This window comes from Anoplolepis gracilipes, chromosome 14 (assembly GCF_047496725.1).
Source record: "Anoplolepis gracilipes chromosome 14, ASM4749672v1, whole genome shotgun sequence".
NCBI classification, from domain to species: Eukaryota; Metazoa; Arthropoda; class Insecta; order Hymenoptera; family Formicidae; genus Anoplolepis; species Anoplolepis gracilipes.
This window is the reverse complement of record NC_132983.1, coordinates 5,040,933-5,062,722: the sequence shown is the minus strand read 5'-3', so window position 1 is coordinate 5,062,722 and position 21,790 is coordinate 5,040,933. Positions and strand designations below refer to the sequence as shown.

General features: G+C 29.1%; 4 protein-coding genes across 10 annotated transcripts; 2 read left to right on the top strand and 2 right to left on the bottom strand.

Annotated features, from left to right (window-relative positions):
* Positions 1-1,040: 1,040 nt before the first annotated feature.
* Positions 1,041-5,416, bottom strand: Echs1 (Enoyl-CoA hydratase, short chain 1). The gene is made up of 7 exons (XM_072906551.1): positions 5,251-5,416; positions 3,563-3,769; positions 3,288-3,412; positions 3,014-3,218; positions 2,622-2,741; positions 2,436-2,503; positions 1,041-2,329 (listed from the first exon to the last, which is right to left on the bottom strand). The coding sequence occupies exons 1-7, from the start codon at positions 5,348-5,350 to the stop codon at positions 2,264-2,266; spliced, it is 891 nt and encodes a 296-aa protein (XP_072762652.1). The 5' UTR covers positions 5,351-5,416; the 3' UTR covers positions 1,041-2,263.
* A 1,348-nt stretch (positions 5,417-6,764) lies between these two features.
* LOC140673286 (uncharacterized) lies at positions 6,765-12,770 on the bottom strand. Of its 6 annotated transcripts, XM_072906163.1 has the most exons (7): positions 12,265-12,770; positions 9,742-11,978; positions 9,381-9,599; positions 8,344-8,781; positions 7,665-7,870; positions 7,392-7,551; positions 6,772-6,989 (listed from the first exon to the last, which is right to left on the bottom strand). In XM_072906163.1, exons 3-7 carry the CDS (start codon positions 9,589-9,591, stop codon positions 6,856-6,858), a joined length of 1,149 nt encoding a protein of 382 aa, XP_072762264.1. In that variant the 5' UTR covers positions 9,592-9,599; positions 9,742-11,978; positions 12,265-12,770; the 3' UTR covers positions 6,772-6,855. The 6 variants fall into 6 exon arrangements, with proteins under 6 accessions (XP_072762262.1, XP_072762267.1, XP_072762264.1 ...); XM_072906162.1 differs by lacking the exon at positions 9,742-11,978; XM_072906165.1 differs by lacking the exon at positions 9,742-11,978 and having other exon boundaries at positions 12,337-12,770.
* A 1,040-nt stretch (positions 12,771-13,810) lies between these two features.
* On the top strand, positions 13,811-17,335 carry LOC140673176 (uncharacterized). Of its 2 annotated transcripts, XM_072905897.1 has the most exons (5): positions 13,811-13,960; positions 14,687-14,934; positions 15,728-15,873; positions 16,573-16,691; positions 17,180-17,335. In XM_072905897.1, exons 1-5 carry the CDS (start codon positions 13,903-13,905, stop codon positions 17,182-17,184), a joined length of 576 nt encoding a protein of 191 aa, XP_072761998.1. In that variant the 5' UTR covers positions 13,811-13,902; the 3' UTR covers positions 17,185-17,335. The 2 variants fall into 2 exon arrangements, with proteins under 2 accessions (XP_072761998.1, XP_072761997.1); XM_072905896.1 differs by lacking the exon at positions 17,180-17,335 and having other exon boundaries at positions 16,573-16,868.
* Positions 17,336-19,126: 1,791 nt separating this feature from the next.
* On the top strand, positions 19,127-21,336 carry LOC140673552 (inositol 2-dehydrogenase). Its single transcript, XM_072906547.1, has 4 exons — positions 19,127-19,286; positions 19,721-19,966; positions 20,165-20,546; positions 20,694-21,336. The coding sequence occupies exons 1-4, from the start codon at positions 19,204-19,206 to the stop codon at positions 21,150-21,152; spliced, it is 1,170 nt and encodes a 389-aa protein (XP_072762648.1). The 5' UTR covers positions 19,127-19,203; the 3' UTR covers positions 21,153-21,336.
* The last annotated feature ends 454 nt before the right edge of the window (positions 21,337-21,790 follow it).

The following is a 21,790-nucleotide window of genomic DNA, read 5'->3' as shown; positions in this document are numbered from 1 at the left end:
CTCTTTTTTATGAAATATTATAACATTTCATAAATCTAATATTCTGAAATATATTTTTTTCGCTCATTAATTTGATAGAAAAGTTAATTTACAGAAAGTGAAATCTTATATTAAATTTTATTTTTTTTACAAATCTTTTTTACACACATATATACATATGAAACTGTAATGTGTTCCAGGTTTGGAAAAAAATGGAACGGACGGTGATCGGGATTCGGGACATGGGGGATCACCGACTAGGGAGACGCCCAGCGCTCAGGACACGGACGACGAGTCCTACGCGTATGAGGCGCCGGCCGCGACGCTCACGAAAAAGAGCGGCAACTTCTGGAGACGCTTCACCATGAAGAATCGCAATAAGCGATAAATCAGCGGATTTATCTAACAATAAGAGCAATCGACGCAAAGAGAGAGCGTACCGATACTTTATATTCTCCGTCATCTCGATAATTTTTACCAGCGTAGTTAACGAAGCAGAGCTTGCAACTGTGATATACATAAAAACCAATTCATCTCCATCTCTCCCTCGTCCCCCGTTTCTCCCGAGACGATTCTTCTCCGTCGAATTTTAAGAGGTTCCCGAAATTCAATCGCACAACAAGACCGAGGACCAATCGATGCTGTACAAATTTCAGATTTTAAGCGCATAAATTTTTTATACGATACATCAAAAGAGCGTGCATACCTTTTGGACCAGCATTTTTATCATATGCTATCACGACATATCACGAGATGTAATCATAATAATGCCCGAGGTCGAAGAGAAGAGAAACACAGGTAATTTATATCTTTTTAAATTCTAAAATAAGAAAAAGTAATTTAAGAATTGAAAAAATGCATAAAGTGCAAAAAGGAGTATGTACTTATTTTTAATGTGTAAAAAAAAAAAAAAGACAAAAATTCTTTTATTGTTAAATTCCTCAATTCATCGTAACTGACAATCTAAGTATCTTACAATTAGCGAAAGTACTGAGAGAAGAGTACTCTGCAAATTTTTTAATTACGTTTTTTTTTTTTATATTTAAAACGAAATTTATATACCAAGCTTCGAAGAGAAAGAGAGAAAGGAGGAAATAAAGCATAGAAAAAAATGCAACCAGAACGAACGGATTTATACGTAGGGATTGTCTGCTGTACATATGTACTCTTTCTCGAAAAATATCGGGGGAACTTCTTAAAACTCTCCGACTTGAAACGCGTAACGATCGATGTGCTCGATAACGTATATAACTCCCATCTTCTGACACGTACTTAAAGAAAACATAAGAGTAGAAAAATGAAGGCAGCAACACGGACACGTGTGTTAGTATTTAAGAGTTTAGTTAGTTTTATTTTTTCTTAACATAAGAACGCGGAGAAGGCAATTGTAGGTGATCGGTATTAAGCGTAAAAAGAGGTACGTACGCGTCGATTAGGTATTAGCTAGTCAACATCGTTAAGACGTATAGAGAGACCCGGTCAATTTTCTTACTAAATCGGATTTGATATCTGCTTTTTTGTAATACACAGAAAACTCGAAAGTAAAATATTTTTAGCTATTTTTTACCAGTTTGAAAATTTACAACATTAAGATTCTTTCGAGAAATACATATATGTAAGGAACTTGGTGAATTATATTTAAATACGACGCATTACATTTTTCGTTATACAATTGAATTTTAAGCTATATTAATGTTTATCGAAATATTTGTTCCTACTGTTTTTCGAGATATCTCTCACTAGTATTATAGGTATTGTCATTTGCGATAAAACAGTTTATACACTCTCACTTGTATCAACTGTTGTATCCCTCCCATTTTTTTATTACGATAATAATAATAATTATTATTCCTTTTAATATTAACTACAACATTATATATTATAAGCTTTAAATGTATTATATTCAAAGTCACGTCATATAAGAGCAGCAATATACTCGAATAAAAATCTGATAAATATTACGCTTGTTCTCTTAACGACATACATATACACATATACACATATTTCACTCGTTTTTCTTGTAAAAAATTTATTACAACATATATCTCATAACAAATGTAATAGATAATACTTTCTATTTAATCTTTAGCTGACAAGCAGTATAAATATCTTAAAATTTCTTAATGGTAAACATTGTAATCTGATGATAAATTGCGCCACGTCAGGCAATAGAAATAGAAAAAAAGATATTTAGGTAGAGGATTATTTTATACAAAATTGCGATACAAAAATATTTTTTTAAAATATTCATATATGTTTTTTTTTTTGCATATAATCATAAGGATTATTCGTTCGTAAATTTCGGCGAACGTTTGTTCAGAAAAGCCGTCATTCCTTCTTTTCTGTCATTCTGAAAATTTCATGTTTTAATATGTTAGTAAATTTGTAAATTTCTTCTGTATACGGGGAGAGGGAAAGAACAATCACATAAATATATGTACAAACAGAAATCTTACCAGAGAGAATGTACTGTGAAACAGTCTCCTCTCAAATAGAATTCCTTGATGCAACGTTGTTTCATATGCTAAAATTAAATACAACTAATATATAGTAAATATATACAAACTTCTGTGCAAACTTAATTATACGAATCGACTTGCTTAAATAATTTTATAGATAACGTCTCAAATAATTTTAATTACCGGTATTAACAGACTCTTTGGCTAATCCAACGACTAATTGCGAGTGGGATGCAATTTTTTCGCCTAAGTTCACCGCTTCTTCGACCACTTTGTCAGCTGGGAAAACCTTACTGACCAAACCTAGACAGATAAAATAAAACAGGATTTTTAAAATCTTGAATCCATCAAAATATATGTTATAGTGAAAAAATAATTATATATAAAATAGGCTTTTTTTACACATCTGCATGATTTTATAGAATGACCAAAAACTTTATAAAATCATCTAAAAAAAGAAAAGATATAAAAATTTCTCGCTAATATATATATATATATATATATATATATATATATATATATATTTTACGCAAAATATTTATTATAGTGAATCTCTGTAATCTGCATAAACTTACCGCTTCTCTGAGCTTCTTCCGCGGTAATCGTATTGCCGGTAAGCACCATTTCCATTGCTTTACTTTTACCAATGTATCTGGGTAATCTCTGAGTACCACCCGATCCGGGAATCGTACCAAGTGCGATTTCCGGTTGACCGAACTTGGCCTTATCACCGGCGTAAATAATGTCGCACATCATCGCTAACTCGTTGCCGCCGCCCAACTGAGATCAATAGATTATGTCATCAAATGAGTTTAACAATGATTTGCGGAGGAAAGCTGAGCTACTTACAGCATAACCATTTACAGCAGCAATTACGGGCTTTTTACTTTTGGTAACATTATCCCAGTGACTTATAAAGTCCTCTTTCAGATTCCCCGCGTATGATTTATTTTCCATTTCTTTGATGTCAGCGCCTATATAAAAACAAAATATATTCATATTTATCTATATAATAATACCATAGGAATAATGTTGTACATATAGTTGTGATTATGATAGGTGATATGTTAATTAGAGACATTACTATAAAAATTTGTAGAAAGTAAAATTATGTATGATCTTACCAGCAGCGAATGCTTTTTCGCTTCCGGTAATGACGATGGCACCGATTGACGAGTCTGCGTTAAAATGTTGCAATGCATGGTTTATTTCGTGTATCAATTGTGCGCACAAAGCGTTTAGAACCTTTGGTCTATGCAAGGTGATAAGGCCCACATTTTTCTTTCCACCCACAGTCTCGGTTTTAATGCATTCATAATTGCCAGTTTTATCTATAAATGGGATTTTAAAATAGATTATTTATTTTAAGAAATAAAAAGATATAACTGTTTATGTATATAAAATATGTATAAAATATATACATATTTTATAACAATTTTTGCGACAAGGAATTCCATAATTATTTAGCCGTGTGATAATAAACAAAGGATAAATTTTTTTTGTACGCAATATTGTAAATCTTTTTATATAAAAATACTAATCTCTGTTGTGAAGAGTATATTTATAGACTATATACAAACATTTATTTATAGATGTATATCAATTCTTCTTAGTTTAAATTAACGTAAAGTTTGTTCATATAAATATGTTTTTGTTCAGGTTTCGATCATTCAATATAATTTGTTTTCGAAAGGCATGGGCAAACAAGCAAATATAAATCAATTATCGATATCACATCGGTAGATTTAGCCTAGTAAATTGATAAAGTTTCGAAATGTTACAGTAAATAACAATATTCTTATCACGATGGGAAATTTATTTATGTATTTGCAAGTTCTAGCCAAAAAGTATGCAATGTTATTAAAGATGATAGAGTCTAATGTTATTAATATAATATAATAAGCTTGCTTCGTTTAAAATTTACTACAAATAATTAATGTGCATAAAAATTATTTTAATTAATTATATTTTTAACAAAATATTACTGAATGAAAAAATGCGGTCGATACGTATTGTATTTGAGAGCACACTACAATATGTCAATGCTTGAATAACCAATCATTTTGCAGATAAGTAAATAAAATGTATTCGTTCTTATCTAATCATTTGTATAAATTGTATGACAAATTGTCATACCCAATAACATTGCCTTTAAAAATATTACAAGCTTTTTTGTACGCTTAAAAAAACTTTGTATTCAAAACAAAATAACAAAACAGCATATTATTTAAATTAATCCGAGTGTTCACGGTGACACATATGTACGTATATATATATATATATATATATATATATATATATATATATATATATATATATATATTGTATCATGTGTTATTTTATTTCAATTAAATCAAGTTTCTAATTTTTTTAAATATAGACTACACATACATAAATATGAATTTAAAGTGACATTACATTGCACTTTAAAGTCATATGTATTTTGTGACGTAACAAGAGATTAATGAGAATCTATACATATGACATATATATATATATATATATATATATATATATTTATATATGTATAGTTAAATTTTTTCCTGAAAACAATAAAATACTGAGCAGAAATTAAATAATCTAAATGCGTAATTTAAAAATATAAAGTCATCGCAAGTAATTTATATTAATATATGATCAATTGATATAAACGATTAAAAAAAATGAAAAAAAATTGCCATCGAAAACAAGTTCTCGATCTGGCAACAGTGAATGACGCAGAAGTTACCGGGTGTCCAATAAAGTCTCGATGTCAATTGGCAATAATCGACAGTTAGGGAGAGAAAAAAATCTTTACTCACTATGTACTTACGGGAATAATATCTGATGACAGGCGTGATGAAATGCTGCGGCTTTTGGGTTGCATGCGACACGCGCGAGAAGAGAATCTGTGACAGGCGACTGGCATACATGTTGATAATTCAGGCACTAGAAGATAAATGACATCGGACATTGGACTGTATTTCGTGGATGTGGATAACAGTATGGGTCAGTCTTGCCAACTTTTGCTGCAGAAATATTACCGATGCTCTTCCAAACGCGCGCATTAAAAAAAAAATTCAAACTCGTTATATGTTATTAAATTGTAAGCTATTATAAGTACAAAACGCAACTTTTTCAATGACAGAATTTATTTATTGATTAGCTATTCCATTAAATTATCCTGTTTATTGGTTAGTCAATTGTGTAATCATTGCGTATTTTATTAAGAATAACATAGAATTATTATTTTAATATTATATACTTTTTATTAACATTTTTTCTTTTTATTTGGTATTTAATTGTTCACTGCTATATGTATATATTATCTATTTCTGTAATTAATAATCTGTTTATATCGTACGTTATATGAACAAATACAAAATTGATACAGAATTTTTAATTTCCAAGATATTAAAACTAATCCCAGGTAGCACAGGTTCGTTTTAAAAACGTTTCACAAATGTTTCTGCGAAACGTTTTAAAACCGGCTTTCGAAAACGTTTTTAATTGGTATAAATGTCCACTTAAGAAACGTTAAGGGAAACGTTATTTTCTAACAAAAAAAAACGTTTAAGAAACGGTCAAAATACCGTTTTCTTTCCTTTATTTGTAAAAAATTTGTTTATTCACGGATTCAATAAAATAATGCATATATATATATATATATATATATATATATGCATTATTTTATTGAATCTGTGAATAAACAATCATATTTATTATATATATATATATATATATATATATATTAAATTTAGTTCAATTTTATTAAAATATATATATATATATATATATATATATATATATATATATATAAATAATGTGTATATATATATATATATATATATATATGTGTGTGTGTGTGTGTGTATGGGTATGAACGCATTATTTTATTATTATTTTATAAGAAAACAAATCTTTTTCACGCATAAAAACTGTTTTTTTCTTTTATAAAATAAATATATGTATACAATATGTTCATATATAGTAGTTTATATTGCCTGTATATTATAATAAGATTATAATCAAAAATATATAAAGTACAAATCATAATAAAGTATTTTAAAATAAAGTTCTTATTTAAAAAAAAAACATTTAAACATATAATAATTATACCAAAGAATGAAAAAAAAATTAACACATACATAAAATGAAAAAAAATTGACACATTTTTCCAGGAATATAACTTTTTTGTCTTGTATACTTATTATGTTTAAATCTCAACATAGAACAATTTTATCTTAAAATTATTATAAAATTTAATAAATGTTAACCTAATTTTAACTTAAAAAATAAAAAAAATTACAACAAAATTAAAATTTAAAAAAAATTAACTTTTTTTAATTATTCCAAGAATATAATTATTTTCTTGTACTTATGTTTCAATCACAGAACTGTGTTATCTTAAAATCTAATAAATCTTAACTTAAAATTTTTATTCTTGTTGAAAAGTTCTTCTTGCTTTAATTTCGGCTAAAGTAATACGCATAGAGGATAGCTTCAACCAATCTTTGATACAATTTTCAATTTTGTTGACTGCAGCGTTTGGTTCAACGTTTCTGACAGTAGCTGTAAAAAATTTATAAATTATTATACATTATTATTTTATATATAATTATTAAACATAATAGTTTTATAATAACTGTACAATATCACACACACACACACACACACACACACACACACACACACACACACACACACACACACACACACACATATATGTACATATATTTATGTGCATGCGTGCGTGCGTGCGTGCGTGCGCGCGCGCGCGCGCGCGCGTGTGTGTGTGTGTGTGTGTGTGTGTGTGTGTGTGTGTGCGCGCGCGTGTGTGTGTGTGTGTGTGTGTGTGCGCGCGTGCGTGCGTGCGTGCGTGCGCGTGTGTGTGCGTGTGTGTGTGTGTGTGTGTAATAATTAAACATATTTGCTAAATGTTATCAATGCTGGCTTCAAAGACAAAAGACAAACCTATGATTAAATCTTTCGCTTTTAAAACTTTGAAGGCTTTTTTAGGTACTCTTCCTGCCCAATTAAAGTTTTTAGCGTAATTATTTGTTATTATTTTTTCCAATGTTCTTCTTGTTATCTGTGCAATCGTTGTACCACCTGATATAGCTAAAATCTGTACCTTTAAAAGAATAATAACACATTAATATAATAAAAAAAATATGGATTAAAAAAAAGAAAGGAAAATAAACAGAATGCAAAAATATAAAAAGAGATTTAATGAGTTATATTTACCATGTATTCAAAATTTTGTTTTGTTTTTAAAAATCTTTCAATATTTTCCAAACTTTCATCAGTGTCAACTGGTATTTCAGGAACATCCTCCACATGGGGTATTCTCGATGGTCGAAAATGTGCTGTAAGTTGTTTGACCATTGGAAGAAGCAAGTTCATAGAAGTTTCTAAGTTCACTAATTTTGTTAGAACAACGTAAGAAAAATCTAAAAATAACATGCTATGTTAGAGAAATTTTTTCTTTTAAAAAAAATATATATATATATCTAATTATATTGATGTTGATGTACATCATCATCAAAATAATTACGAAAAAGTGTAATCTTGAATTAGTTTTTTATTCCACAAGAGTAACTCTTAACTATAGAAATGTAAAAAATAAGATTTAAACACAAAAGTAATAGAATATAGAAAAGTTAAATAGTAAATAGTAAATGCTGAACTAAACAATATATAGAAAGCAACATAATAAATAATAAGTCAAATGTTCAAAATAATAATTAATTAAAGCACAATTATTCTAAAAAGTAATTTTTATATAGATAGTGCAGATTATTCAGAATATTCTGTGCAGTATATTTCAAAAGCAAAATTATTATTAAGTTATACGTTTCTTATAAAAATTATTAATATGTTAGAGTAATAGTCTTGTACACAGAAAAGTTTATTAACATTTTACCTGATTTGTGAAATTCTGAACTGGTCAATGTAGTTCTGAATGTATTTTGCGGACTAATTGCTCTTTCATCTGAACTGGTCAATGTAGTTCTCAATGTTTTCTGCGGAGGACTAATTGCTCTTACTGAAGACGTTGAAAAACTAATTCCATTAGATATACGTTTTGAAAAACTGTCAACTGTTGATGTTGATGGTTGGCAGGAAGTGATCATAGATCTTGATAAATTACTATTTTTTGATGTTATTTTTAATGCAGGAAGAGATGGGATTTTATTGCATAATACCTCTTCATTGTTATCAGATTCTGAAGAATCTGAATAAATTCGAGGTCTTTTTAATCTTCTTTTTGGCCGTTGGTCTTCATGCAATTCTACATCAGTTTCTAGAGTAGACGTGAATTCAGCATCTATTAATCTTTTCCTCGCATCATTGTAAGAAGCTAAAATAATAGTAAAATAAACTATAAAATAATAATAAAATAAATTAAGAAACTAATAATAAAATCAACTATAGATTTTTAAAACAGTTTAAAATTAAATATCATTAATTCAAAAATTGAAAGCGTCTATAATACAAAACAAATAAAAATTATTTATCTTAATTTGAAATAAAAATTATATTTATAAATATTTTAAGAAAGATTTGAGATAAATATATGTATATTGTTGTGACATCCGTTTTTGAAGAAATATATTGATTGACGATATGTGAACGAGGAACGGTTGTCGCGCACGAACGGAACGTTCAAAATCGTTCCGCGGATGCAACAATATATATATATATATATGTAATTGCTAAATATATAATAATCTCTGACAGTATATAACAAAATTATACTATAAAAATAAATAAAATGATATGTGGTATATATTGTGAAAAAAGAAAACTATAAAGATAAGAAATACTCTAATAAATAATAAATTAAGTTTCTAATATATGTTAAATCTTGGAAATAACTGTAAATAAAGCAAGTGTATAAATATTTTTACTTTTTTATAAAACAAAACAACTTTTATAAAACATAAACCAAAAATTTACCATATGTATGCAAGATTCTACATTTATATTTTTTCCAGTTTTTTTCCGGTAAAGAGCATTTTTCGATAGCCTTACGGATTTGTTTTGTGGAAATTTTTTGAGGCCACAAACAATACCATATTTCTTCCTCTTTTTCTAACCAAATATTAGGGACTACTTCAACTTCAGGTTTTTGTCCATAATTCATCGCAAATTCTATTAATGAATACATTTTATAATCTGAAATAAACAAAACATTAAACAGAATAAGCAGAAAGTGCTTATTGCATTTCATCAACAATTTTTTCTTCAATATAAAATTAATATTGCAGACATTTAAAATTAACTTTAAATTTTACAAAATAAAATAATATATACTCACATAAACCTATAAATAATATACGTATATAAAATTATATACAATAAAATAAAAGGAATACATTAACTACAATTCATGAAGAAGAGGAAACACAATGTAAGTTCCTTTTTCATATGCGGGTAATAATATGTTTTTATATTTTACTGATATAAAAGGGAATTCTTCTATATCAGGTGATATGTGAGACACCTTAAAAATATTCAATAATTTGGACGAACATGGATAATCATAAAATTCAGAAACTTTCAAGAATCGACGACAAATTATAGAATAAAATTGATCTTTCAAACACAGAATATTTACAATCTGAACAATAATATCTCCTTGTATTGAAACACAATTGTCAGGTGAAAAAATCGTCAAAACGCATGTCGGTGTTTTCAATTTCTTGTATTGTAAAATCAAGTCAGTTTTATCTCTAAGTGTAGGTCCTTCAAAATGTTTTTGCTTAGGTTCTAATTTAGTTATTGGTAATTCAGTCTTTGAATAATTAAATAATTCAGATATACGTCTACAAAGTTGTGCATGAGGATTTGCAGATGATCTTACAAGTTTTTTTAATTTTCCCAAATAATTTTCAAAGGGAAAACAATTAATTGTGTTTAAATTACCAAGATTCCTTACATCTGTTACTAAATGAATTAAACTGTGAAGATTATATGTCACTTCTTCTTTCCCATAGGATTTTTCAAAATACTTTACAAAATTATACAAAACTTCTTCTGCAAAGTCAATATGTTCAAAAATATGATTATCGTTACACAGAATTGTAATACCAACATGAAACATTAAAAAATGATTGTAAAGTTGTTTAGGCAAAATATTTATTAAAGAAACTGGACCCACGTATAACAAGAATAATCTAAACTCATTTGCTTTCCAACGATTTAAGTCCGATATAGCTCTACATTTTCTAGGAAATTCATGTACTATATAAGAAGACAACAAAATTAATCTATCTGATAAATTATTAATAGCTCTTCCAGATAATTTAAATGAAGGTTTTCCCTTTGATACCCATAATATTAACAACTTTTTCATTATACCTAAATATACCAAATGCATGGGATCTAATGGAAATTGATTCACTAAATCTAAGTTTAAATTCAATAATGGAGACCTTCCTTTATGATGTTCCTCTTGTACTTGTTTAGTAAAAGTTTCTTTTGTTCTAAGTTGTCCACTTTTACATGGAAAAATCATTTTATTAATGTATTTCCCTTCAATATCGCATTTTTCACACCCATGCCTAGAATTATGACCTACACAACATTTTAGAAAAGCTCGTGCAGGAGCATCACATATCAGAGACCTGATTCTAATTTGAAATAATTTATGATCTATTTCAATACTATTCTTTAATATATCATCATTAAGCTCGTGTATTAGATCTTGTAAATAACAATCAAGAGGTTCTGGCTTTCCTTTGCCAGTGAATAAACCTACAATAAATGGTTTATTTAATGAAGTTAAACTTAATGATCTACAAAGAATTGGCCAGACAACTATGTTGTTACTTTTAAACAAGGGTAACCCATCAATATTAAAATCTAAATCAATAATTTTTGAGCATGATTCTTCCTTTAATAGGAGATATAACTGCTTACGCATACCAAAATAAGTAAATTTTCCACTTTGCAAATCAATTGAATTTGTAGTTTTTGGAGTGTATAACAAAGACCTTCCAGATAATGGTACAGATATATCATAATGAAATTGTCTTAGTAATGACAATAATTCATCTAATGCTGATAATGTAATATTATGTGTTAGGGCCCAGTTTCTCAATTTATTCAGAAAATCATCAGATAATGTTTCGTTTTCTGAAAAATCATGTTTTTCAGTGATATATAATTCTGGAAATATTTCAAAATCTAAATCTTGATCTGAACCTAGTTCTAAATGCGAATCAATGATTGAATGTGACATTGATGATTTTGTCTCATTATTTATAAAATTTAAACTAAAACCCAAATCTTCATCTATATTTAAGTTTAGTTCTAAGTGTCAGTCAATGACTGAATGTGTTGTCGATTTTGTTTCATTCCAATTGAGTTCATTTAATAACTCATGTACTTGTTTTTGTATATTCCTTTTAGTTTGTTTTTTGCCAAGAAATTTAACTTCTTTTTCTTTATCCATATTTAAACAAGAATATTTTTTCTGTTCTTTTGTTTTTTAACAAGTATTTTATGTAAGTATTATATGTGCGACAAAGATATATTTACATATATATTTTCCTGAAAAAATGACAACTATTTAATTAAGAAATGAAAAACACAATATAATTTGATAGTAAAAATTCTTAATATATACTGATACAATAAAAAATGTTAGATTAATCAGATTATGATTTCACACAAATTGATATCTTCTTATTAATTGTAAAATATTATTTGTAGATGTGATATTTGACGTCTAATCTCATATCTTTTTTTAGTATTAATATTGTGTTATAAATATACATATATATACATATATACAGAACAGTAAACTATAAAATTATTAAACCAATATACAACTTACCTTATTCGTCGTAAAAAAGAGATATTCTTTATATCAATATTTTCGCCGGACCGGCGTTTTGATCAACCTAACCTTTGTTATGATCTATGCACGAGAATTGATTAACTTTATAGTACACATTACTAGTATTTTTCTATCCTTTCACTACTAGTTTCACTTTTGCAATATTCACAAGTCGTTTGTATAATATTCACAATAAAAGTTTTCTTGTTTGAACAGCAAATATATGCAATAACTCTGCGATCATTCCAAATAAATGGAATATAACCTTAATACTTTTTGTTAGTAAGACAATGGAAAGAGGAAGAGAAAGAGAGAAAGAGAGAGAGAAAATCACCCCGCTATTCATTCCGATATTCATAGTCCATTATTTTTATTTCAAGATCGTTTTAAGTATAATATCTTAAGATATGTTATTACGATTCTGTGATTGAATTACAACACATTATTATTAAGACGGTCTTCAATATAAAATCGGACTATGAATATGAATATCTAAAATTAAAAATACATTAATTTTTTTAATTCAAAATTATATGTATATATATACACACACACACACATATATATATATATATATATATATATATATATATATATATATAATTTTGAATTAAAACATTAATTTTTATTCTATTTAGGCCCGATATTGTACCAACATTATTTTGGATTTAAGTGCGACTTAAACATGTATCTATCTTTATTTTTCTTTCTAAATTAATAAAAACAGATATATATATATATATATATATATATATATATATATATATATTTAAGTCTCGTTTAAAGCCAAAATAATGTTGATGCAATCAGGCCTTATAGAAACGTAAAAAATACGTTTCTTAAACTATGGTTTTAAAAATGTTTCTGTTGAAACGTTTCTTATTGGTGTTTGACGGTTAAAAAATATTGGATACGTTTAGAAAACGTTTATAAAACGAACCTGTGCTACCTGGGATGTTTTCCAATTTTGATTCAGACATTTTTTGATATAATTAAAAAATAAAATACATTTATTTTACAGTGTTATCGAAAATTTCATAACGCGTTTTATCACAAAAAATTATACATTTATATGTTATATGATAAGCATTTACTTCATATAATAAAGGTTGTACAATTAATTTCTCTCTCTCTCTCTCTCTCTTAGAAGAATTTTTTATAAATTAAAATATTTTATAATTAATTGTGCATATTACGTGTATTTCACATTTTAGTGTGCGTAACAATTATTGTAAAACAAAAGGTCTAATAATAGATAATTTCGAGAGGCCTTTTTTTAAAGTCAAAAACAGGGTTTTATCTTCTCGTAAATTGATTTAATCGAATTGATTTAATCCAATTTGCACAAATTTAACAAGAAACGGCGTGAAAAACTACAGTTCCGGATCAGCGATCCGCAACCGTGATCGATGATGCGTACGATGACTAAATGATTGAAACGTAAAGAGAAAAGAAAAAAAGCGAGAATAGACGCTTTTCTGTCACGCGTTTACACGGTGAAAGTATTTGATTTGGAAGGGAGAGTTTACCTGCGAACAGGTAATAAAACGGCAGACGGTACCTTGGCATTGAAGGAACTTGAATTTACCGTCAGTTCACGGTCGTTCGTTCGTGCTTACCGTTTCTATCAACATCATGCGTGCGATTCTGTTGCTCACTGTCCTAGCGAATACTAAGCTCAAGGGATATGCTGGTGAGAAAACATTTATTTGAAAAAAATAATAATTTGTATAAAAGAGAGATACATAATTAAAATAAAATAAAATAAAATATACATTAAATAATGCGACAGTAGGCTTATACGAGTATACTTTAGGTGTTTTTTAATTTATTAATGTAATAAATTAAAGTATGCTTGTGTAAGCCTATTGTTTCATTAATTTTGTTTCAACAAAATACTCATTAATAATTAGTACGTTTGTTATTATTAACATATACATAATTAAATTAAAATAAAAGATATTAAAAATATATATATATGTATACAAACTTTATTGATTTCTTCAAAATTACAATATTCCAAAAACAAATACAATTTCTTCTCAGGCAAATCTCTTACACACAATCTATTTATAACTATTTTAACTTATAACTATCTTATAATTACCTTACATACTAATTTAACATCTAATTTAACAACTTATCAACTAACTTATGTCAAAAAAGATATTTTGAAATATAATAAATATATATAAGATATTTTGTATAAAAGATTATTATTTTGAATACATCATTATGAATTGTGTCCATTAAAATCGTTTGTTAATTGTAACATTTCATAGTAATTAGAATTTTTGTGAGTTTTGATAACATTTTCATTTTTCATTTAAATAAATATATCTCACTATAACAGTATATAATCTTGATTGTGTATTTTTGAAAGATTTTTCTAACCACCGATCTGATTGTGTGATTGTAGAAGAAATTTGGCAGCAGGATCTATCTAAAGACATGCAGATAGGTGCATCCACCGAAGGCTACAATCACGTAGGGTTGCGATGTGGCGCCGAAAAGATGACCGTGGAACTCAAAATGACAGAAGATTTTTCAGGAGTAATTTACACTCAGGGTAATTTTTATTCAAGAGAACCGTCCTGCTTCCTCGATCCAGTTCGCGGTAGAAGCTTCACTATGAACATTCCTTTGAACAAATGCGATACCGAAAGGGTAAGTAAATGTGCGTTATCCTGTTAATTTCTTTTCGCAAAGTTATCGTTTAAAGTTATCGTTCATCTTATTAACATGAAAATTTATTCAAAATTTACGAAAAATACTTTTTCATAAAAAGTTTTTTAAAATGAAAGTAATATCTATTTTGAAATAGAATTAATTTTATACAGCTTCTTTAGCAGTTGACGTTCATCTTATTAACATGAAAATTCATTCAAAATTTACGAAAAATACTTTTTAATAAAAAATTTTTTAAAATGAAGGTAACATCTACTTTGGAATGGAATTAATATTAATATACAGCTTCTTTAGCAGTTGACGATCTCTCATTTGCCTATCCATTTTTATATATGATATATAAAATATGTATTATAATGTATTATAATCTATGTATAATAAAAAAGTAAAAGTAAGTACAATAATAATTCGTACATCACGTTTTCGTATTTTTGTAATTAATCTCTCTGATTTCTCTCTCATTTTTATTCATTGCCTTTAATAAATAATGGAATTAGAAAATATTAGCATGTAGCATTTTTTAAATAGTATCGTGACTAGAATAAATCGACAATATTATTTATATATTTGCTAAAATGAACAAAATTTCAACTCACTCTCTCTCTCTCTCTCTCTCTCTCTCTCTTTATTTTAAATTTCTCGTTTTAAATTTATTCATTAATAAATTCTTTATTTATTAATAACTTATATAATGTTTTAGAATAAATAAATATCTAGTTGATGCTTATCTTTATCTAATATTTCTTTGCTTTTTTTTAAATTTTAATATCAGACTGGAGAGAAATACACCAACATCGTGGTCATCCAGCACGATGATGAGCTATTGACACCGGGTGATGCCGCTTTTACGTTAGAATGTGACTTTTCGAAACCGCGTGATCTCACAGTTATGGCAGATTTAAATGGAAACAAGAGAAGGTATAATTGCAGAGATGTTATCTTGTCATTAATTCAACTTACTTTCGACATGAGAGTGTTGTGATTACCGCGCGTTTTCAATTATTCATAAGCTTAATAGAGATATAATTGATTTTCTCTACAGTACGCGGAATGAATTATATAAAAAATATCACTAATTATCATCTAATTATTCTAATTCGTGAAAAAATTCCTATTAATTAATTTATTTTAATAAAAGTGCTTTATGACGTATAGTTTTCTTGGACACGGTATTATTTCTATTATAATTTTATATATAGAGCGGGTAAAAACTAAATTAAACGAAAGAATATATTTTTTTAAATCATTGAGATACTACGATCTTGTCTACATTTTTTTCAACTTTTTATTATGACTTTAACATTAAATATATATATATATATATATATATATGTATGTATAAAATGTTAAATTTCAATTTAGAAAAATTGTAGAACATTAAAGTAGATTTGAAATTTAGTTAAAAGATAAAATTTTGTCTGCTATGCTATTTATTTCTCAAATTTATTTTGTTATAATTATTGATATTTAATATTCAATAATTTAATAATTAAATTATAAATGTCATTTTTTCTAAAAAGAAAAATTAATTTTTTATTTATCAAAGAATTTTGTTCTGAGATGACAATTTTTTAAAATATTTTATCTGTACTAATAATATACTTCCCCCATTTCCAGGTACACCAGATCGAGTATAGCTCTCGTCGATGCCGATCCGGGAAGGGATAGGAAGAAAAGGGCTGCGTACGTGGAAAGCTACGATGACGAAGTTTTTTTCGTACCGTCGAAAGCGTATCGTAAGACAAACGACGAATTGTGAGATACCAGCATGTGCTAGCTATAATAAAGGACTAAATGTACATTTTGCCCTTTTTTTTGCTGCGAAACTTTCTCGGCTGATAATCGCCGTTCATAAACATTTCACTAATACAGTCGGACCTCTGATCCTACGACAAAAATTTGAGAGTAGGGGTATAATTTCCCTTTCGCGGTCGTAGCATAAGAGGGTCGTAGGATAAGAGGTCCGACTGTAATTTCATCGTTCGTAAATTTTCCACTGGCACAATCTGGTGGTCTCTCCGCAAATTCTATAGTTCTTCGACACTGAGCACGTTCAGGGAACGCAACAGTTGTTAGATGACAAACAATAATTACCTTTTGATATATCCGTACCTCGAAATCCAGTAAATTAAGTTTTCCTTTTCCTAAAAGATTGATCGTAATTCGCGTTTGCTGAACGTGATCGTTGTCGCACAATAAAAACACTTTTTCGAATTATTTTCAGGGTAAAACAGTCTTTGGATATCTTGCTAAATCTTGCCAGCAAACGTCATCGATTCCGATGAAATGATTCAACATTATAGATATTGTAGCTGTTATTTATTACGCTGTTTGTTTGAATAAATTATTTAATCCGTTCGAGCGTGGATGTCTCATTTCATAATTGTAGTATTTACTTCACGAATCGCGTATTGATTCTCTCTTTTTGTGTGCAATGCATATATATATATATATATACACGTGATTCTTTACATCTATGTTTACTCCACAGATGTAATACATACGTAATCCGTGATAATTTAATCTAGTCTTTGCACAGAGAGAGTAATACACATGGAATGTTTTTATCAAGTTTAATTTATGCAATTCATATTATTTAATCGTTGTTATTTATTGATCACTATTTGTTTGAAAAAATTATTTAATCCGTCCGAGAGTGTAGATGTCTCATTTCATAATCGTAATGCAATCGCGTATTGATTCTTAATTTGTGTGCAGTGCAGGAATGTGTGCGATGTAAAATATACGTGACTTTTTCTATTTTTAGTCCAAAGATATAATGGGTAACCCATGATGATTTAATCTTTAACCTTTGCGGAGAGATAGCAATGGTAGATGGAAATGTACATGAAATGTTTTACGTCAAGTTTAATTTATGCAATTCGCGTCCATCAATCGATACGGTAATTGGCCTTATAGCGACTGTTACAAGAATGTTTTAATATAAGCAGCTAGATTTATAATTTTCGATTGTTCTAAAACGTCGTTGAACTTTTGAAACGATTATTGTGTCAGCGGAATCAGAATAGTATTCTATTTGATACGTTCGATGCGTCATAGGTCACGATGATAATTATGCAAGAAATGAAGCGGTACCTATCGGTGATTGTGCAGAGAAACGTGAAACCGCAATTTCATTTCATAATAATACGTCATAAATATATAAACCGCATTACAGCCAATATAGTCGAGAGACTGCGGAACCTTATGGTCGAACCCAGGCGAACATGCTCGGGACAATTTAAAGTCTTCTTTATGGAACGAGTGCCTCGTCTCGTCTCCCGCTTCTCGCGTCTCTCTTCCTTTTTCTGGTCGGGTGCGGAACTTCTCTTGGACGATTGTACTTTTTGAATGAATTTAATGAACGGGTTGAACCGTCTGGAAACTTTACTCGCAGCCGAGAATAGTTCATTATACGCTGCTTCTCTTCAATAACGTGTTAATGATTAATAAAAAAATATCAGTGCATTTTTAAAAATGCTAATCAACGATAGGAAAAATCAGCTGATGTAAATCAGCTTGGCTCTAATAAAGTTAAAATATATTCTAATTTTGTTACAGCTCTAACGAGGTTTTTAATTCGTTTTTAGTTTATCTTTAATAATAAGTATGTCAGTTACTTGTAAAAAAGAATCAGGCGGATCATGCTTTACGAATGAGAATTTGGAATTTACTTTACAAAGGATATTTTATTTTAGACAGTTAAACTCTTTTTTTAAGGAAAAAATTAATAAAATAATAGCTCTTTAGAACTTTTTATCAAATCTTAAAGAAAAAGTGAATAGACTGAACCGTGTGCAAAGTGTATTTAGAAATAATCGACGTTAAATTTACGCCATTATTATTCGATAATTTGTGTTGTTGTAGAGTGTAATTATTATCGTGTTTATTATTTTTTTACATTTGTTGAACGATGTTAACTACTTTTTGCATTTGTTGAATGGATCGTTCAAAATCTATATTAAAAAATATCGATCAGTAAAAATAAAAAACAATGATTCAGCCTAATAAAGATTTTCTAATTTTTATGTTATACGTTATTTATGTTGAGATTCTATGATGATTATTTCAAGGGATTATGAAAATATATCTTGTCAGCGTTAAATTTCCAAACAATATAGATTACATTAGCCAGCCCCCACTTTTATTATTTCTCTTCCAACATACATATATAAGTTAGTCAGTCATCATCGGTCTCTCAATAACAGAAGATTTTAGGAGTAAATTTCGACGTAAAGTGTAGCAGAAATGGCAACAGCGAAATTCAAGGAAACATCTCCCTATGTCAAGACGAAACCTTCACCGCCCGAAGAGGATTATCTCTATAATAAGTAAGAAATTAATTTGATTTGTGTCATTGCATCTCATCGGGTATCTCGAGCAAATGCTCAACTGAAAATCTTTTCAGCGAGGAAAATGATTTATCTCTAAAGATTGAGTTTACCATTTTATTAATTTCGTTGTAAAAATTGATATTTAGTTTAGCAACAAAAATTGACGTTCACTTCTTATCCTATTATGTCACAGCTAACGTAATTTATTCTAAAATTATTCGAGATATTTTTAACCCCTTGCCGTACATTGACGAGTCAGACTCGTGATAACAGTTTTGGACCAAACATGAATATCACAAGTCACACTCGTGGAAATAAATGTAAACATCAAGAGTCAGGCACGGATTTCGTCGAACTAAATCGTACGGCAATACGGGTTAATACTGTCTTTGTGCGTGCGTGTGTTTACTAATTAAAATGTCTTTTCGCAGATACATAGAAGACCTCGCCCTGAAAACTGATTCTCGAAATGACCCGATACTCAAGCTGGCCCTATTCGGTGTTGGTCGTGCTGGCATGATACATTTAGTTTCTATAATTTTTAATACGCGCGTCAAACTTTTATATATCGTTGACGATATCGAGAGCAACTGGGAAAAAATACGTAAACGCTGGAATTTAGTGGATGTTACCTTCCTAAATAGCAAGCAATCCGATAAAGTATTCAAAGATGCCAAGTGAGTAGTTGCATTAAATAAGAAAAAGCACTATCGATGAAAATTATGTATAGAATATATTAATAAAAAAATTATATATTATATAGTACATTAAAAAAATATTATAGAAATTACAATATAAAATAGATTATAGATTTATCATATTAATGGTATAATAAACATTGCATATATAATTCTCGTATTTCACTATTCGTACAGTGTCGATGCAATTGTCGTGTCGTCGCCGACCTACACGCATGAGACTATCGTTATTAATGCTCTAAAGGCGAAAAAGGCGGTCTTCTGTGAAAAACCCATAGCGGAAAATCAGGCGGACACTGTCAAGTGTTACGAGATAGCTGAGAAAACTGGTACACCGTTGTTTTGTGCGTTCAATCGGCGATTTGATCCCAGCTACTCGGCAGTGCGAGACCGAGTTCGAAGAGGGGAAATCGGACACGTGCACATGATCAAAACCGTCGCACGCGATTCTCCCCTACCTACTATAGACTACTTGAAAATATCCGGCGGTATCTTTCACGACTGTATGGTTCATGATATCGACATGCTCACCTGGGTTGTCGGAGAGTTCCCTGACAAGGTTTTTTTTTCATACATACATGTCTAAACTTATTAATTTAATTTAATTTAATTTCAAAGAAGATCAAATTCCTCACTAGAAAAAATAAAAAGTTAAATTCATAAATCTTGCAATACCATTGACGAGACTGATAATGTGCGATTACAGGTTTCGGTCTTGGCTGACGCGAACATCCCGGAGATCAAGGCGATCGGAGACTTCGACACGGTCGGGGCGACGTTACACTTTCCGTCAGGTACCGTCGGCATGATCGATCTGTCGCGTAATAGCACTTACGGATACGATCAACGGCTAGAAGTATTCGGTCCGAAGGGTGTCGTACAAGCTGACAACGAGCGGCCATTATCGGCCATTCATCGGGAACACGGTGTGCAGGGGATGGTCGGCCCCCCGATCTGGTATTCGTTTGCCAGCCGATTCATGATCGCCTATCGAAGGGAATTGGATCACTTCATCGACATAGTGCATGGTAAGGCTGAGTCGATGGTCAAGTCGAAGGAAATCCTGGCGGTGTCCAAGATCGCTACGGCATGTGAAGAATCTGCTCGCACAGGAAAGATCGTAAATCTGACCTGGGCGAAAGACGAATTGCCCAGTAATCAATGAGCTTTCAATGAGAGACTACATTTCAACGTGTAACGAGTCCGTCGAAGTCTCATTGATTTTTTGCATGTCAAGTAAAAAAAAATGATGTATATAAGGATGAAGATGAGATTTCATATAATAAATGATGGATTGATATATAACAAGTGTTATTAAATAATAAAAGAATATAGAAACTTTTCATTAATTTTTTTAGTTTTATGTTTTACGCAAAATTAAATATATGTACGAGACTAGAAAAAATAAGAGTGCGGATATATAATAAAAATTACTATATAAATGCGATTTTATTATAGATGAAAAAAGATTTATTTCCGTTGAAAAGTTGTTATTAAATTATAATAACTTATAGTAACAAATGCTTCCTTTGGTTTTACTAGGATAATAGAGAAAAAAAATGGTATATTTTTCAAAATAGATTATCTCGCAAGTTTGTGTAATATTATGATTTAATTGGAGCTTATGTGCTAAATTAGTTTAGTCGATAACGAACAAATAAATCAAGCCATATAATTCGTCACGTTTTATATATAAATGGCAAAGAAATTACACAATAATATACCAAATACCATGTCAAAAGAAAAATAGCAATATAAAATCGATATTGTCTGTAAGATTGATGCGCGCGTTTCTGCGTAGAC

Bases quoted from the DNA above. Each gene is read 5' to 3' on its own strand.
- Echs1 (XM_072906551.1), bottom strand. From the start codon at position 5,350: ATGTATGCCAGTCGCCTGTCACAGATTCTCTTCTCGCGCGTGTCGCAT. The intron at 3,770-5,250 runs GTAAGTACATAG...TCCCATTTATAG, and splicing joins TGTCATCAGATATTATTCCC to ATAAAACTGGCAATTATGAA. The intron at 2,742-3,013 runs GTAAGTTTATGC...TTATCTGTCTAG, and splicing joins GGAAGAAGCTCAGAGAAGCG to GTTTGGTCAGTAAGGTTTTC.
- LOC140673286 (XM_072906160.1), bottom strand. From the start codon at position 9,654: ATGAAATGCAATAAGCACTTTCTGCTTATTCTGTTTAATGTTTTGTTT. The intron at 8,782-9,380 runs GTAAATTTTTGG...CTATTATTTTAG, and splicing joins TAGAATCTTGCATACATATG to CTTCTTACAATGATGCGAGG. The intron at 6,990-7,391 runs GTTTGTCTTTTG...AATTTTTTACAG, and splicing joins AGCGAAAGATTTAATCATAG to CTACTGTCAGAAACGTTGAA.
- LOC140673176 (XM_072905896.1), top strand. From the start codon at position 13,903: ATGCGTGCGATTCTGTTGCTCACTGTCCTAGCGAATACTAAGCTCAAG. The intron at 13,961-14,686 runs GTGAGAAAACAT...GTGTGATTGTAG, and splicing joins TAAGCTCAAGGGATATGCTG to AAGAAATTTGGCAGCAGGAT. The intron at 15,874-16,572 runs GTATAATTGCAG...CCCCATTTCCAG, and splicing joins TTAAATGGAAACAAGAGAAG to GTACACCAGATCGAGTATAG.
- LOC140673552 (XM_072906547.1), top strand. From the start codon at position 19,204: ATGGCAACAGCGAAATTCAAGGAAACATCTCCCTATGTCAAGACGAAA. The intron at 19,967-20,164 runs GTGAGTAGTTGC...CTATTCGTACAG, and splicing joins AAAGTATTCAAAGATGCCAA to TGTCGATGCAATTGTCGTGT. The intron at 20,547-20,693 runs GTTTTTTTTTCA...GTGCGATTACAG, and splicing joins TCGGAGAGTTCCCTGACAAG to GTTTCGGTCTTGGCTGACGC.